The sequence below is a fragment of the Stegodyphus dumicola genome, chromosome 7 (genome assembly GCF_044657685.1).
Source record: "Stegodyphus dumicola isolate Sdum_Otavi_A_Nest chromosome 7, ASM4465768v1".
Classification (NCBI taxonomy): domain Eukaryota; kingdom Metazoa; phylum Arthropoda; class Arachnida; order Araneae; family Eresidae; genus Stegodyphus; species Stegodyphus dumicola.
Window position 1 is genome coordinate 49,291,776 of NC_140774.1, and position 18,928 is coordinate 49,310,703.

The following is an 18,928-nucleotide window of genomic DNA, read 5'->3' on the forward strand; positions in this document are numbered from 1 at the left end:
TTTTCCTGCTATACACCAATATGCTATAAGACATGTGCTAGTTGCATGGTGGGACAAACGGTATCTCACCTTCCCCCGTAAAAAATAAAAATGCAGAATTTTTTCCAAGCCTGAAAGGCACTTAAGTAAGTCTATCTGACTTATTCTAAGACATTTTTTTAAAGATTAAAATATATTTTAAATATGCGTGTCGCAAAGGGTTAAAGGAAATGAAATGCCCAAGCAAAACTGAGAATCTGTCCTTCATTCATTAGATATTTATAAAATTCCTAGAAATATTGTTATAATATACACTGCTCAACAATGAAAATGCAACACCAAGAAGGAGTGGTAAGAAAGTGATGAAATTTGGAAAAAAGAGAGAGCAAGCAGCAATAAGTGATCTTTATTTCAAAATGATAGTCACAATACAGAGCGAGAACGGCGTCAGCTCAGTAGAATGTAGGACCACCGTGGACAGCAATACACGAAGAAACACATCTAGGCATAGAGTCAATAAGAGTGCGGATGGTGTCCTGAGGGACGGCTCTCCATTCCCTTTCAACCATTTGCCACAGTTCGTCTTCTGAACGAAGCAGGGGCAGAGTCTGCAAACGGCATCCAATCACTTCCCACACATGTTCGATTGATAGGAGAGTATGGTGTCATACTAGTTGTGTCATACGTTGATAGGAGAGTATGATTGTCAGGAGAGTATGGTGGCCAGGGAAGCATTTGTATGCCTTGCAGAGCATGTTGGCAGATGCGAGCACTGTGTGGTTGGGCGTTATCCTGCTCAAAATTTGCATTAGGCAGCCCCTGAAGGTAGGGGATTGCTACCGGCCACAGTACATTATCCAAGTATCGTTGGGCCGTCATAATGCCCTGAACCATTATGCCACGTTGTTGCATGGTGGGGCGTCCCACAGTTACTGCCGGATTAGATCTGTCTCCACATCAACGCCACACACGCATGCAACGACTGTTACTGGATAAGCAGAAGCGTGACTCATCTGAAAACACGACGTTTCGCCATTTTGTCATCCACATCATTCCAGTCCAGCACCATTCTAAACATTGGCGTCTATGCTGTGGGGTCAATGGCATTCTTCTTAATGGACGCCGTGAGTGCAGGCCACATTCAACCAATCGACGGGAAATGGTTCTGGTCAACACAGGAACAACCAGGGTATGTTGCACATGCTGCAGAATCATGGTTCTTGCGGGACCGCCACAACTTGTCGGCGGATGCGTCGATCCACGCGTGCTGACGTCACTCTGGCTGCACCTGCACCCCTCCTTCTTCCCACATTTCCTTGTTCCAAGCATGTTCGCCATAGCCAATGCGCATGCTCGCATCCATGTGGGTATCAGCTGCGATTTGACATAAGGACCTACCCACCCTTCTCAGTCTGATCACCATACCCCTCGTAAAATCATCTATCTGCTGGAAGTGACTTCGTTGACGGCGGCCTGGCCATTCTCTCCTATTACACGTATCCTCCAGGACAAAAACCAGCTTTCTTCGATAATTCGTCTGGCAGAAATAGCGACATGAATATTGCCCATTCTGAACTTTCCTTCCTTTATATCTTACTTCACGTGCGTCGGAGAGCTGCACATTTCACATCATTCACATAACTCAGTGACGTGTGTCTACTCTAAAATTTGCATAAATTTCTGACCACTCTTTCTTGGTGTTGCATTTTCAATGTCGAGCAGTGTATATGTAAATATATAGAACAAACCAGAAAGTCTTTCAAATTCACAGCAAGGGAACATATTTCATTTGATAATATACGTTATTTGATTATAACATATTTTATATTAAAAATCATTATTTGTAGATCCCATAATCAAAGTTACTACTTATGCCTGATTGCTGATGAATTTTGATTTTTATATTTCCAAATTCTTTCTTAATAGTAATTTCATGAATGATGTAGTTTCTATTCTGTTCTTGTTAAATGTTCAAAAAAATCTGTTCCAAACATCATCTCTGTTCTTTTGATAAAGTACTGCAATTTCTGCATGCAACACTGTAATTTCTATTGCAAGTGTTAACAGTTACAAAGTGCTTTAAAATTTGATTGAATTTCAATGAAACTGCAGCCAACAATGAATAAATTTTGTTTATTTGCTCTTTTTATGTTGAATTTTTCATTTGTTTTTTCATTGTTTCATAGGACAAAAATTTATTTTTTCCATAACTATCTTACCTTATGCATTCATTATTCATTAAAGCACTATTAGTGGCTCCCATAAGTGCCCTCTTTAGCACTATCTCTCCTGCCCTCAAGCAACCTTTTAGGTGGAATGCTTATCGGCCTATCTGTCACTAAAATAAACTGCAATCTTGCAGATGTTTTCAATAATTCTTATTTTAAATAAAACAGAATGACAGTTAGAGATATTTCTAAGACAATACAGGAGAATTAATAAATTCTTCAGAAAATATTGAAATTTAACAATTCCAGGTATTAAGAAAATTTTTATTAGAGTTTTCTGTACAATGTTTGTTCATTTGGGGAGAGAAGACTAATATAAAGGCTAAATCTGCTTATTTATGCACATTTGTAACATAAATATTGAATATCAACTATATTTATAATTCTTTATATTATACTCTTCTTAAATCCATTTTTCAATAGGAAAGTACAATACAGTTTTATTACTGTGTTAATGTTTAGAATGAATAAAAATAATAAAAATACCAAGAATAACATTGCAGATGTTTGATAATCTTAAAATCATATAATTATTTTTACATATATTTTAGAACAAAGCATACCTAACAATTGAAATTTGACTATATCATATGATCACGTTTTGTAAACAAATTCAAACGAAGAATACCAGAAAATTACATGTATTGCATTTTATGTACTAATGTGCAGTTATGATTACAAATGAATGCATAAAAACAATAATATAAATAATACTGTTTGAAAAAAGAAAAAAAACACCAAATATATTTTCTTAAAAATATAGCTTAAGCCTTTGTTAACTAAAATCGATACAAAAGTCTCATTCAATCATATAAAACATAACATTATGCTGTTACATAAATTTAAACTTAAAAATATGTTGTAGTTTGTATATGTATCATAAAATGGTTAAGTTGCTAAAATCTATAAAAAAAAAAAAAAATTCAGTATAATAAAAATACCACAAAATTGTAGCATCATATGAACAAGAGATTTGTAAAACTAATTTTTGTATCTAATTTCTATTGTATTACATCTTGTGTGACTCTATACTGCATTTTTAAGGAGTTTTGGGTATTTTATATACAAATATGTTTCATCGCTACATAAAATTTTATGCCCGAAATTTATATTTATAAAATTATCATAAATTTAGTAATCAATTAATTCTTATTTGCATATCATTTTATTGATTTAAAAAATTTTGAGCATTGAAAAATGATAAGCTGGTAATTGGCAAAGGTTAAGAGAAAAAAAATTAGGTTAACAATCTTAAGATTTTATTGTCATGTTTATGCATGACTACAGGTATTTCAATATAGTAGCAATATATTAAATTAGTGCAAGTCTCACTAATCATTCTTAAAATGTGGATATTGACATGACAAATAATGCTCGTCTTTTCAAAATTTGGGATTATGTGTGATATTTTGAAATCATGCAGAATGCTTCCTTACTTGCTAAACTGTCTGAAAGTGAGTAAAGCTGCAAGAGATCTGTAATTCATCCTGGGTCTGCCTCTCAATGCTTCACACTTAATTACATGAGTTTTTCTTTCAATATGTTTTGTGAACCTGAGCTAGTTTCTTTTAAAAAGTCCTTAAGAAAGACATCTTTCCACTTGCAAAAAAAGGGGAGTGGACTGCATGTCTTGTTATAAATGATTAAGCAATCAAATGACTAGATTCCCAAGTAGCTAAATATGTTTGTACAGAAGAAGCTTAGTTAAAAGTTATATATATATATATTTTCAAAGGATTTGTAAAAATTTTCCTCTATTTTTAAATAAGGGGGGCTGTATCCAGTATGAAGCTGTAATTGTACATTTCTTCTTTTACATTATAAAATCATGTTTCATAGTTATCTAGAGTTTCTGATGAGTAATTACTATTGAAGTGTATTGAAAATATGTTTTGGTTAGCTTATTTGTGTATTATATTAAGGTTATTAAATTCAATTTGTAACCAACTCCAAAATCTAACTTCAAAATAGCTCATTATTGACATAGCTTTTGCACCTAATATAAACATTTTGTGAAATTAATGCAAGTAATACTAAAGTGTCAGTGTGGCTTGGTAGTTACTTCCCGGTAAAGGAAAATATAACCTTCTCAACCTGAAGAGATAAAATATTACAAAATTAACATTACTATATTATGTTACTTAAAAAAAGCATCTCAGGCCACATCTGCCTTTCTCTAACTTCTCTCATAACTACTATGATAATGCTTGTCCTGAAGAGATTCCAATCCTCTAATTTTCTCATCCAAAATCCATTTATATTTTAATTATAGCTTATCTTGAGTAGAATACTCAATAATTTTGGCAATTAGAAAGAATTTTATGACATCATCATCAACTAATTTTCCAAAAATTCAAAATTTTGTTCTTTTGATTCTGTATTTTTATAGGAACATTTGTAAGTCATATAAAACAGATGACACATGCAGATATAAAATAAAACTACATAATTAAGATTTGCAATATCTATCGTTTGACATTTCATTTTTAAATAAGAATTAATGGTCATATGAATCTTAAATGAATAATTTTTACAATAGTGAATCAGTCAAAAATCAATCCAAAATTTTTAAAAATCATACACTGAAACAATCTTAATCTGTAAGCAATAAAATATGATTTATTGATTTTGCATGGAATTGGAAATATCACGCAAGTTGACAATTATATTAATTTTTTATGAATTTACATATTTTTAATTACATACATATATTGCTATGTGATTAAATCTTTTTTAATAAATGTAAATATATTACTAGTTATTCAAATTTAAACAATAATTAAATTGTTAAGTGCTCTAATTATTGCAAATTTTATTTCTATATTAATAAAAAAATTCGTTTGAAAGGCAGCTTTTCGTACATACAGTAAAAAATAAAGACGTTGATTTTCAGCACATGACAATCACTTACATAAGCATACAGAGCAAAGGAAACACTACTAGATTGTGCTGATAAATGATGACCTTAAACTAGTCTTAAATAGGTTAGGAAAATAAAATATGACAAAACATTACTAGCGTAAACTAAGATGAGGCTTAGATCTTGATATAATTGTTTCATGAAATGCTTTCTTTTTTGTTAGCACTGTCTTCCAAAAATTTTGGACTGTTACATTAGACTACTATAATGCTTAAATTATATTGGGACAAAGTGATTTTTTTTTATAATTTATGTACATACATAAGAGTAATAATAATAAATTTAATAAGAAATATGTCCTCCTTTAGCAAAAATGACCTCAAGAATATGCTTAGGCATTGATTCTACTACTCTTGTGCATATATTTTTTACATTTTTATCATGGAACCACACTTTTGCAGCTTTCTTAATCAAGCACTCTTTTGTCATATAATCCATTTTGCTAAAATGTTGCATGAGAACCTGTCCCAAGTTTTCGATCAGATCTAAGTCAGAATTTCTAGGCCAATCTAGGATAATAATTTTATTTTCCACCTTGAACCTTCTGCCAGGTTTTGAATTATGGTGTGGAGTCAATTATGTTTGATTGTCCCTGCAAAGGTTTTCAAAACTGGCACAATCTTATGCTTTAAAATTTCTGTATACTTTGATGAATTTATGATTCCATCAATAAGAACTAGACTTCCAGTGCTATCTGCAGTGAAAAACCCCAAAATATCTGTTTTTGAGGTATTTAATCACTTTGCTTGCTCTGTGATATGTGTAAGTATGAACATATAAATGGATCTAATCGTGGAAAATTACCTTTTTCCAGTTATTTATGGTTTAAGATTTGTATTTTTGGCCCACAGTAATTGTTTTTGCTTTATCTGATGTGTCAAAAGTTGTTTTTTAATTAACTTTCTCATCTTCTGATTAGCAGTGAAAAGTCTATGTTGCACATTTGAAGGATGAATATCAATACCAATAGACAAAGAATCACTTTTAAGGTATTTGCTAACTTTTATTGGATTAATAATGCTATTTCTAAATGGATCAGATTTTGGAGTTGTTTTCCTTTCATAATTGCGCCTTTCCTTTCTTGAAAAAATGATCCAGTTTCATTGTGTCTTCTCAGAATCTGAGAAATGCTTTATTTTCCAACATCAGTCACGGAAGAAATATTTCTTAAGAGTCATAGATATGTGACCGTCAATTGTGATAATTCTTGCTCTCTTTCTAGGCGTTATATCCATTTTTAGTATGCTAAAATGAATGAATGCAAAATTTATTTAAAAATTATACAAAATTTCAAGTGTGATAATTCTTGCTCTCTTTCTAGGCATTATATCCATTTTTAGTATGCTAAAATGAATGAATGCAAAATTTATTTAAAAATTATACAAAAGTAACTTCCTCTTCTCACAAGCTTAAAAATGGTTCAATAATACTAATTTATTTTCTAAACTAGTTAGTTCTCAGTAGTCGAAAGCACATATCCAGATGGCATTAAGGTAACTAAATTTGCTTTGAGATACCTGCTGGCAACAAACTTAAAAATTATATGAAAAAAACCACTTTGTCCAATTAATTTGCACACTATAGTATGTAGTTATCTATACACCTTAGTATTGCTACAGTGCAAAACATAGATCTTTAATTAGTTTTACAAGCAGCGTTAAGCATAGTCAGCATGAAGCAAAATATCATCTTAGGTATTATAAAATGGGAATGAAAAAATAATAATGTGTTATATTCATACAAAAATCATTGCATGTTTAACACAATTATTGGAATTTTTTTATTAAAAGACTGTGCATAAAACATGCCAAATCTAAAATAATTTGATGACATTTTAAAGATATTAAAATGGTGATAAACAAATGGAATGACTTCATACAAATATTCATGCAGTACAAATAATATTTGATTCACTGGCTTAATGAAAAGACAATATCTATTAATAATCACACATTTAATTTTAAAAAACTATATTTTTTAGTTAACTGTATATTCTTAATAACTTTAAAAGGTTGTAGATTGTAAATACATTATTTATTACATAGATTGTAAATACATTATTTTTAACAAAAGTAATTGTGCATTAAAGAAAATGTAGCACCAAATATTAGTGGGGCGGGGAATAATGCTTATAAAAAGAGTTGCACCACGAATTTTTCATATTTCTCTTTTTTTTTTCCTTTCAGTAATAATGCCACATAAATGCTTTTAAAAGCATTTTTTTATATGCAATTAGACTGATGCATTGATCTGAAAAATATATATAATCAAGTTATTTAAAATTCTTCCAAGTTTAATGCATATAGCTGTAAATCTGATTTCAGATATATGCAGAAATTGTACATGTTCAGATGATATTCAATCATACATGTTCAGATACGTTTCATACTTGATGCAATGATTTAAGTAATTTATCAGAAAATGAGATACAGTGTAAATGGCCATGTTTGCTATGGAGAAGGTATTTTCTATTTTAGAATTCAGCAAAATGGAATCTGTTACTATGATTCAATACAAATTTTGATTAAAATTCAGAAAATATACCTACATTGATACAAAAAAAAATTTTAAGCTATTTGTGTAAAAGTCATGGAGAATCTCACGTTTCCAGAAAACAAGTTGAATGTGTTCGTGACATCTTCACTCTAAAGAATGAACGAGAAGAAATCTTTAGATTTAATAGTGTAGAGTTTGCAAATTTTGCAAAAGTGGTTACAGTTTTTAAAAATCTGCATTATTCACCTCATGTAAATTATAGTTATAGTACCTGACTAAGATGTTTTATTTTGGATTTGGCAAGTACTAGAGTACTAAATAGCTTGTGCCAGGTGAACTGATGATACATGCAAAGAGCATCTGCAAAATTTCTGACATAAACTTAGACTTCATATACCTCTTCATAAAAAGTAATATACAATAACTTACATTGTGCTTTTTTTAAGAAATTGTTGAAACTGTTTACTTCTTTTGTAGCATTTAGAAATATTCAAAATTACAAATTTCCTTTCATGTGCGTACATATACTACCATATTACATTCACTAATTGTATAATTCATACTGTTTGATGTGAAACTGCATTATTTTATTAAAGCTATAAATGCAATTTTAAAAACAAATTTAATTAAAATTGAATGTTAATTTCTAATAAATATTATAAATATTAAGCAGCTATGTGAGTAAAATATAATAATTTCTGTGTAAAGTGTTTAATAAAGAAAGGGGAAAAGATATCTAAAAACAGTACTTTTAGAAGATTTCAAAAAAATACAATCACAGATTTAGCATTTGCAAATACAAGACTTACAGGACAGAACTGATGTCAAAACAAATACTTTATAAAAAGTAAATGATTGCATAGATTTGGTATATGCTTTGTATAAATTTTTCCTAATGGAATTGATCAACATAAATTGAATAAGATAATTATACTATAATGACACACAAAATAGTATATATAACTTTCTATCATGTTTGACAAAACATAGATGAAAGTTTTAATGAGTTACTCAAAAAGAAAGACCGGCATGCCTATGATTACTAGAAGCAACATATGATTTTAGAGAACAAATTCACACATTTTATTTACAAAAATTTTTGTTCTACACAAATTTTTAACAACACTGATATAAAATATTTATTTATTTTTAGATTATTATATACATTTATGGAAGTTTCTTTAAAGCATTATTTTAATGTGCACAGTGTTCTTGCATATCCTTCTCATAACATTTTAATAATATTCTGTTTGATGAGCATTTTATGAAAAATCTAGGAGAAATAGAATAAATGTTTTTGAAAAATAGTATGTACTAATATTTCTATTTCTGTTAAATCAGTGAAAATTTAAATCAGGTATTGCTGCTAAGTGCTAGGGTCAGAATTTCATCAAAATATTATTATTAACTAATGCATATTTTATAATAACTATCATTTCATTTTCATTAAAATATTCATATTTTTGTTTCACTAACTTAAGTGCAAAAACTGGTTTGCTTTCACCATTGTTATAGTATGTTTTTTGGGCTCAGGTAAATTATTAGAATTTTCATAAAGAAGCTTAAAGCCCATTATCATTAAATAGCAGTATAGTATAAAATTAGATTAACACGTTCTCTGCCAGACCGTTTTTTGAAGACTTCCCATTCAGGCCGCCTGGGGCGTATGCGCCTTACGCTTTACATTTGTATTATTTTGTTTCTGGTGTATGCCTTACGATAATTAAAATAGAGCAAAAATCATAATTATCAAGGAAAGGTTGTATAGTTTAACATGCATAACACAACAAACCAATAAATTAATTTTTCTAGGAATTAGTTTAACAAATACCTGGCTGAACATTACTATGCCAAGCAAGTTGCATCCTCATATGTAATTTTTTTTATCGTATGTATATCAGTTTTAAATATAACATTTTAGTTAAATTCAAGTTTGTATGCAATTACAAAGGGATGTTACGATGAACTTTATTAAAACATGGCAAACATAAGTATGGTTTATCCGCACAAATATCGGAGAATGTCGCAACTTTTACAGTACAGTTTCTTGCCAATTAGGAACCCAAATTTTTAACATTTCTTTTGTAACAAATTTTACAGCGCCTTCTTATCGAATTAAAGTGGCCTTCCCCGTCGTCAGAATCATCACTAGAAAAACTGTTGCTGTGTGATGCCATATATGCTTATAAAGAGTAATTATTGTAAAATTTGGAAAAGGTCTGAAGAAGAAAAGGCGAGAAAAATTGCAACCATTTTTAAATGCAAAATATCTGAATTTATAACACTGAAATAATATTTACATACCGTATTTCCTTTGTCTAACACACTGAACTATAAATCAATCCCAGCTTCAGTGAAGCAGTAAGTAGTGTATCAACGACACACGAATAAATGACTGATCAAAATACGAGGAATCTAGTTGAAACAAGTTATGGAGAAAAAAAATTGCCCATCATGCCGCATGGGGCGTATACACCCCAGGATTAAATGAGGGCATCAGCAGTAGTATTAAAATGCCCATAATTGACTGCATAATGAATTTTTAAAAAATTCTTCATTTTACAATGATAATACCAAATGGCTTGAACGGAAAGTTTAGCGTGGGGCACATACACCCCACGTGGCAGGGAATGTGTTAACATGTTTACTGACCATGAAAAGCCAATGACTAGAGGTAACGGAAGAGAAGCCTATCACTTGTAAAGAAATAGTTAACAAAGCAACTAAATTATTAATACAGTTTTCAAAAGTATATATGGAACAATAATCTCATTTAACAATCTCTTATTAACACAGCAAAGAAATAAATTTACATTAAAAAACTATACAGAAAAAATTTCAATTATTGTTTACATTGTATTTTATAATACAATATCGTATAAAAAATTTTGATATGCAAAACACAATCACATAAGTATTCTGATTTGTTTCATACATATTAAATGATTTAAAGATCATACAGTTCCTTGTTATATATATTAATTATCACAAACTGTATTGAAGAGTTCCTATCGTGTAGTCTAGGAAACAGTGTTACCTTTTTGTTCAGTGGAAAGTGACTGACTAGAACTACTTGAAACAAGAACTTTAGTAGATGTCTGTGGTGATTTGGAGCCTTCTTTTATTTGCATGTGATATTTATAAATGTTTTCTGTACTCTCAATCGTACCTAGAATAATTTAAAATAGTAGTTAATTATGAAGAATTACATAACAATCAAATATGTTTAAAAAAATTATACCAAGGAACAAAAGAAAAAAAAAGAAAAATCAGTTTAAATTATAATTGCTACACTTCCAAGAGTCAAATAAAATGTTACTAAACTTTCACAAATATGCTAAATAAACAAAGTACTTTCACAAAATATGCTAAGTTCAGCATTAGTTTCTTTTCAATTTACATAAATGTTGATTATGATAAATTTCTTCATAATATTGGTAAGATTAATATACTATTTAGGTTAGTTATCTTTCAGAAATCACTGGTACTTTTTTCAATTTTATTTGGATTTTAAATTTACACCCCCAAAAGAATTTTAAAAAGGTATTTGGTAATAGGTTTATCAGATATAGTTAAAATTAATAAAATTAGAAAACGAATAGAAATAATGTATCAAAGGAAAGAAATTATCATAAAACAGAGCATCATAGGAAAAGAAACTATTATCAAGCAGAGTATCGATGTTGTTGTCTTGTCCATATTACATGGAACAATGTTTGCCAAAGCCTACTCCAAAGAGAGTTTGGACTTCTATTTTCCACTCTCAATTTTGAGAGAGAGCATGCGGAGGTCTCCCACCCCTCTACCCTTCCACCAACGCACACGAGAAGACTTAGTAGTAGACTCCCTAGCCACTATACTGTCTGCATGACAAACAGAGTATCAATGGAGAGAAATTATCAATTTTCAACTGCTGTATAGTTAAATCAAAGATCTACTGTAATAATTTATTTCACATAATATTATTTGCTTTGAATGCAACAAAAGATGAATTTTATTTTTCATCTAAAAGAAATAGATACTAATTTGAGCACAAAATCACCTATGATATGGCCAGCATATGTATACAGATATAATCAAAACTATGATTTCAGAATACTTTTTATTTATCATAATGAGAAATAATGTTGAACACATTTCTTCACTGGTAAGATAAATAACATTCAATTTTTACTTTCTAATTAACTTTTTGATGGTCATCAACAAGCTCAGCTTGCATTCCAGTTATGCACCACACATGGGGGCAAATAAAAACACTTGTATTACAAATTTATGACTGGCAGATATTATGCATATTTGGGAAGAAAGAATTACTTAATCTCATAACCACCGAAGGGCTAAGATTTTTTATAGTTTATAGTAATTTTTATATAACATGAAATATAAGAAATAAGGTTTTTGTGACTGGCAATTAAATTTCACATTTTTCCAGGAAAAAATTGTATTTTATTTTTAAAAAGTTTCCTGTTAAATAATAACAGCTAAAATTCCCTAATTACTTAATGTTATGACATATCTTACACATGAAAACTTTATGTGCTTTCCAATTGATTTCTTTTAATATAAAAATGTTAAAACAAAACTGTAAGCAGAATTAAAGATTATTAATAACATGCACTTCAATTAAATTTCTTTTAAAAAATTCATATTAGGTAGCCATTTCTAGGTAGAAAATCAGTAGTATAAAACAATATGTCTATGTTTCTTTAGAAAAGTTTTCATTCCTTGTTAAGGAACATGAGTTAGAATTAAACGTCAGTGTAATTTACAGGTCTATAAAATGTAAATTATTTTAAAATTTCCCATAAAGTAAAACACATTAAAAATTTGTATTCTGTACTTTAACTCTGCTTGAGAATTTATCGATATGCTCATATGGGTAATATACAGAATTTGAATTTCTGTCGCGTGAAATTTTGAAAATAAAGTGTCATTTATCAAAACTTCAATTACTGCAATACTCCAGTTAAAAGAGCTAACTGAAGATCAAAACAATTCAAGCAAAAAAAAAATCATTTTATAAATCACATTTACATAATGTAATTTCATTACAATATAGGATGTAAGAAATCTAAATTGTAATGAAATGTAAATTACTTAATTTGGATGGAGATGATCCTAAAAACCAAACTTTAAGTGACATCGAGATAATATCAACAAGAAACTGATGTAAATAAAACTGCCTTTGATGATAATGGCCCACGATCACTGAATACTGAAGTACAGAGATGCAATGGGTAATAAACTGTCCAAATACTTGACTTGATTATAAAGAAGACAGATGTGAAATTTATTTAAATCCTATGCAAAATAATACTGAAATTAATAAGCAACACATTAGAATTGCTGACTGTTTGTCTGCTGGATACTTGGCTAGATAACTGCATCTGGCTGAAAGTGAATATTCAATATCTATGTCAGATATGCACTGCCACTCTATTAAAATGTGTAAGTATTTAAAAAGAAGTATAAAGTGCTTCTGTGTTTAAAAAGAATTTGCTACATGGCCAAAAATTCACCACAATGAAAATTTATTTCTTCTTTGAAAAAAATAATATTTCACTGGCAATTTGGAAACCTTAGATTACGAATCAGTAACTCAAAAAAGTTTTTACCACGAAAAATTTGTAAAAATTAAATGATATAAAAAATAATATTTATCATAAAACCATATATATTATTGCCAACTCATTAACTTATACCTTTACTGCTGAATAAAATTAAATCTCAATTTAATTTTTGAAGCTCCAGATTTTGCTCCCACACTTCTATCTGGAGTATTAAATAGAAAAATATCAAGATATTTTTCTCTCTAGCAAAGATACTTTCTGTTAATTAAAAAAAAAAAAAAGAATATTACTTTTTTATTAATTTAAAATAGACTTATAATAAATTAAAACTTTACTTTCTTTTTATTTCAAGAAAGAAAGCTGTAACATGACAACAAAAATTCACTATTACTATACAATTTTATTTTAGATGTATACAATAGTAGTAGAAATTTAGCAACTGATATAGTAAAGGATACATTAAGCATATTTTATTTATTACACTTACAACATAAAAACATTTGTTGCAAAATATTATTAAGAATTAGAGGTAAAATAACAGTTTTAATGATGTTTTCCATGCTGGATAAGTAAAAAATTTTTCATAATACTGAAGATAAATAAAAGATCTTATGTATCACAACTGGCAACAATGTATATCAGCTTCTGATCTTTATTTGTAACAGATGTTTTGTCCCTGATAGAAAACAATAAACTTCTCTAAAGTATTAAAAATTTCATATTTTTTTCATTGGTATTTTAAATACATAATTATTTATGCCCCAAATTTTATAAAAATGTTCTTACAAAAAGTTTTATTGTCAATTCAGTTCTCCAAAGCAAGGCCCAATAGGTTAAGATAACTGATACTCTATTGTGGCGACTCTGTAAACATGTGTTGTACTCGCCAACCGCACGTCGTTATCACTAACTGTAACCGAAGGTGGTTTCGGCGATACACAGTCACGTCTCGTCGCCGTGCGGTTGGTCGCACGCTTTCCTTCAACGTGATTGTCTGTCAACTGTACTAATTAAGTTTTACTATTGTGATGTGATTAAATGTTTTTGTTATCAAAAATTGGCTCTTATGGCATGTTATGAATTCATCCTTAAAAGCACTGGCAAATTCCAATACGCATAGTTTGTTGTTGCACACAGCCGCAACCACATGCAACGAATGGTGACTTCAGGATGGTGAGGCTTAAGCCAAATGAATCGTCGAAATTTATAGTACAGCAGAAATTTTGTGCTTAAACAAGACCTTGTAATAATGTGCAAAATGCAGCTGAACCAATATTTTTTACTTATGTGTATTGGATTACTTATCGTGTCTATTGGATCGTGCATCAGTTTCATCATATTACAGCCACGTGGATTACCTTCATGTTTATATTTGTGATCATCTTTCAGACATGCGGATTATCTTCATCTTCCATTAGTGATAGTGTTCCAACATCAAGCAAGTGGATAATTTCTGTACATTAAGGTGATATTTTCTACCTTTTATTCCGCACATGGATTCGTATGTATTCGTCAAGCGGGTGAGTTTTTTTCCTATATTCATTTGAACCCAGGTCCTAACTTTAATTATTTTGTGTTTCTTCATGTGTACTGCAACAATATTCTTGAACTATATAGTTTTTTTTTTTTTTTTTTTTTTTTTGTTATTTGTATTTATTCATATTTATTATGGCTACTAGCAATCCTCTAGCCACTGATGACAAACAAATGGCTCGCGTTGCTGTGAAACCTGCCCCATTTTGCCGTAGTGACCCCAACCTTTGTTTTTTTCAATTAGATGCACAATTCAAGCTCGGGGGTATAACACGCGACGACACGAAATTTTGTACTGCAATTTCCGCCCTCGACACTGAGGTTGTTCAGTCAGTACGCGAGATTGTTCCGAAGCCCCCCTCGGGTAATAAATACGAGGAATTGAAAAATAAATTCATTTCAGTTTATGAGGAGTCTGAAAACACCAAACTAAAGCAGTTATTACAAGATTTGCAACTTGGTGATATGCGCCCATCCCAGTTATTGTCAAAAATGCAGGAGCTTGCGGGTGACAATTTTAAGTCCAATGTTTTACAATCATTGTGGCTCAATCGTCTCCCGAACAATATCCAAGCTATTCTTGCCTCCAGTAATGAGAACCTACCCCAACTAGCCCAAATGGCAGACAAAATTCATGATGTTCTCCAACCACAAGCAATCAGTCAAGTTCAACATCCCAGTGTTGATATTTCATCTCTTCAACAACAAATCCAGGAATTATCATTGCAGGTTGCAGCCTTACAGACACAATCTCAGTATCGTCCACGCGGTAGATCAAAGTCCAGGAACCAAAATAATAGGGAATACCAACGCGCTCATTCCGGTACTCAATCAGACATTTGTTTCTATCACAGCCGATTCGGTGATAAAGCGTGCAAGTGTACACCTCCATGCAAATTTCAGAAGACCTCTTTAAACTGAAGGGGCCGTCACTCGAAGCCATGAGTGACAACGGCCCGTGCATTAGTCGATTGTTCGTAACAGATAAACCATCAGGCAGACATTTTCTTGTTGATACAGATGCTGACATTTCGGTTGTACCTCCCTCTTTTGCCGAACCCAAACGGCCGCCTGGAAAATTTAACTTATTTGCAGCTAACGGGTCAAAAATTGCAACATATGGAGAAATAATTATGTCTTTGGATCTAGGATTGCGTCGCAAATTTCAATGGCCATTTGTCATCGCTGCGGTTTCGCACCCAATAATTGGTGCAGACTTTCTTCAAAAATTTTCTGTGTTGGTCGTCATTAAAAATCGACGCTTACTCGACTCCATCACACAATTGTCCGCGGTAGGTAGCATTGGAAATGCCACTAATTTTGGAATTAAATTAATTTCCGGTAATTCTCCTTTCCACAAACTACTTGAGCAATACCCTAACGTCATCCACTCGGTAACTGACAAACCGACTGCTGACCACTGTATTGTATACGTCATAGAGACTACTGGACCACCAATCTTTGCCAAAGCATGGTGGTTGCCTCCAGAGAAATTAAAGGCTGCAAAAGAAGAATTTAAATACATGCTTGAGCAAGGAATCTGTCGGCCATCTAAAAGTTCATGGGCCAGTCCACTCCACATGATCCCTAACAAAAACGGCGACTGGCGTCCTTGTGGGGATTATCAACGTCTTAATTCAGTTATTTTGCCTGATAGATATCCGGTTCCTTGTATTCAGGACTGCATGCACGTCTTGGAAGGCAAAAATATTTTTTTCTACATTAGATTTGACTCGTGCTTACCATCAGATCCCTGTCAATCCACCTGATATACCAAAAACTGCTGTAATAACACCTTTTGGATTATTCGAATTTCCTGTCATGACTTTCGGGTTATGTAATGCTGTGCAAACATTTCAGCGCTTCATTAATGAAGTCCTTTGAGATTTAGATTTTTGTGTCCCATATTTCGATGACATTCTGGTAGCCTCGACAAATGAAACCCAGCACCTTGAACACCTTTGCATAGTCCTTGGCCGATTTCAGTCTTATGGTGTAGTCATTAATCCATCAAAATGTGTTTTTGGAAAATCTAAAGTGTCATTTCTTGGTCACGAAGTTTCTTCGGAGGGTGTTCACCCACTTAGTGACAGAGTCACTGCAATTCAAAATTTCCCAGAGCCAAAAACTGTTCAGGAGCTGCGTCGTTTTCTGGCCATGTTAAATTTTTATCGTCACTTTCTTCCTCATGCCGCTGAAAAGCAGGCACCTTTGCACACATATTTGGTTGGGAGTAAAAAGAAAGATACGCGGCTAATTATTTGGTCTGATGATGCCCGTACAGCCTTTGTACAATGTAAGAATGACTTAGCGTTGGCAACAGCTCTTAGCTATCCTTCTAAGCACCCTTAAGCATTAATGGTTGACGCGTCTAATACGGCCATGGGTGCAGTTTTGCAGCAACTGGTAGATGGAGCATGGAAGCCTCTGGCTTTCTTCTCAAAAATATTTTCTGCAGCGCAATCAAAATACAGCACGTACGACCGCGAACTTCTTAGTGCGTATGAGGCTGTTAAACATTTTCGTCATATGGTAGAAGGTCATGTGTTTTCTATCTATACCGACCACAAGCCACTAATTTTCGCTTTTCGACAAAAGCCTGACAAGGTTTCTCCCAGGCAAATGTGTCATCTTGATTACATAGCGCAGTTTACAACCGATTTTAGGCATGTAGAAGGCCCTCAAAATACAGTTGCTGATGCTCTGTCCAGAATTGAAGAGGTTCAGTTGCCATCAACAACAGATTTCTCCACCATTGCTGAATGCCAGAAACAGAACCCAGAATTGCAACATCTTTTGTCTGACAAGTCTTCTCATGGACTTAATTTAGTACCTATGCAATTAGAACCAGATCTTTCAGTGTACTGCGATGTGCAAGGTAATGTGGTGCGGCCATACATTCCACTGAAATTCCGGCATGGTATTTTTAGCGGCCTCCATAATTTATCCCATCCTGGCATCCATGCTTCTCGCACGTTAATTCAACAGCGTTTTGTATGGTCTGGTATGCAGAAGGACATCGCTGCATGGGCGAGGTCATGTACAGACTGTCAAAAATAAAAAATTCACAGGCACACACTCAAACTCCATGTCAACGCTTTGAGTTGCCATCTGCTCGCTTTAGCCACGTACATATTGATTTGGTTGGACCCTTACCCCCATCACTAGGTTATACATATCTTCTTACGTGTGTCGACAGATACACACGTTGGCCAAAGCCTATCCCTATTGTAGATATGTCAGCCGACACTGTGGCAAAAACCTTTTTTTCTGTATTGATTTCACGGTTTGGGGTACCCGAGTACGTTACCACGGACCAAGGACGGCAATTCGAATCTCAATTATTTACTGCATTAACAAAATTCTTGGGAACTAAAAAGATCCGTACATCACCGTACCACCCGAATTCCAATGGATTTGTCGAGAGGTTCCATCGCTCTCTTAAACAGGCCATTAGATGCCATACTGCTATTCACTGGGTTGATGTCCTTCCTACTGTGTTGTTAGGACTCAGAACAGCTATCAAAGAGGACCTGGGTTCTTCAAGTGCTGAAATGGTTTATGGTACCAATTTACATTTACCGGGAGATTTTATAAATCCCGCAAAAAACTCACCCAATGTCCAGCCCCATGCATTCCTCAAACAGTTGCGTGAAACCATGGCTGATTTATACCCTAAGACCACAAGCATACATTCTTCAAGACCTGTGTTTGTGCCTAAAGAACTCGCTACATCCTCACATGTGTTCTTACGGTGTGATGCATCAAAAAAGTCCTTGGAGCCTACCTATACAGGCCCACACCTAGTTCTAAGTCGCACATCCAAGAACTATCGGATACTAATCGGCGACAAAGAGACAGTGGTGAGCCTTGATCGTCTCAAACCAGCCTTTATCTTAGCACCACAAACTGTCGAGACTGGCACATCATTCCCACCTCCTTCAAAGGTACCTTCATCTATTGGGTCTACACCAATATCTGCTACTACGTCAGTTCCTGTGCCTGGATCCCAGAAAACAAGTGTTCCTCAGTATACACATTCCGGACGTAGAGTCCGATTTAACCCTCGGTACCTTTAATTCATTGCCACTAGAGAGGGAGTACTGTGGCGACTCTGTAAACATGTGTTGTACTCGCCAACCGCGTGCCGTTATCACTAACTGTAACCGAAGGTGGTTTCGGTGACACACAGTCAGGTCTCG

At 32.6% G+C, this 18,928-nt stretch overlaps 1 protein-coding gene across 2 annotated transcripts in view; it reads right to left on the bottom strand.

Annotated features, from left to right (window-relative positions):
* Positions 1 to 2,450: 2,450 nt before the first annotated feature.
* LOC118184037 (pyridoxal-dependent decarboxylase domain-containing protein 1) overlaps positions 2,451 to 18,928 on the bottom strand; it is a 148,687-nt gene continuing 132,209 nt past the window's right edge. For both annotated transcript variants that reach the window (XM_085820173.1, XM_035353672.2), the window contains one exon: positions 2,451 to 10,792. In XM_085820173.1, coding sequence (XP_085676299.1) covers positions 10,745 to 10,792 — 48 coding nt within the window. In that variant the 3' untranslated portion in view covers positions 2,451 to 10,744. The remainder of the gene's footprint in view (positions 10,793 to 18,928) is intronic.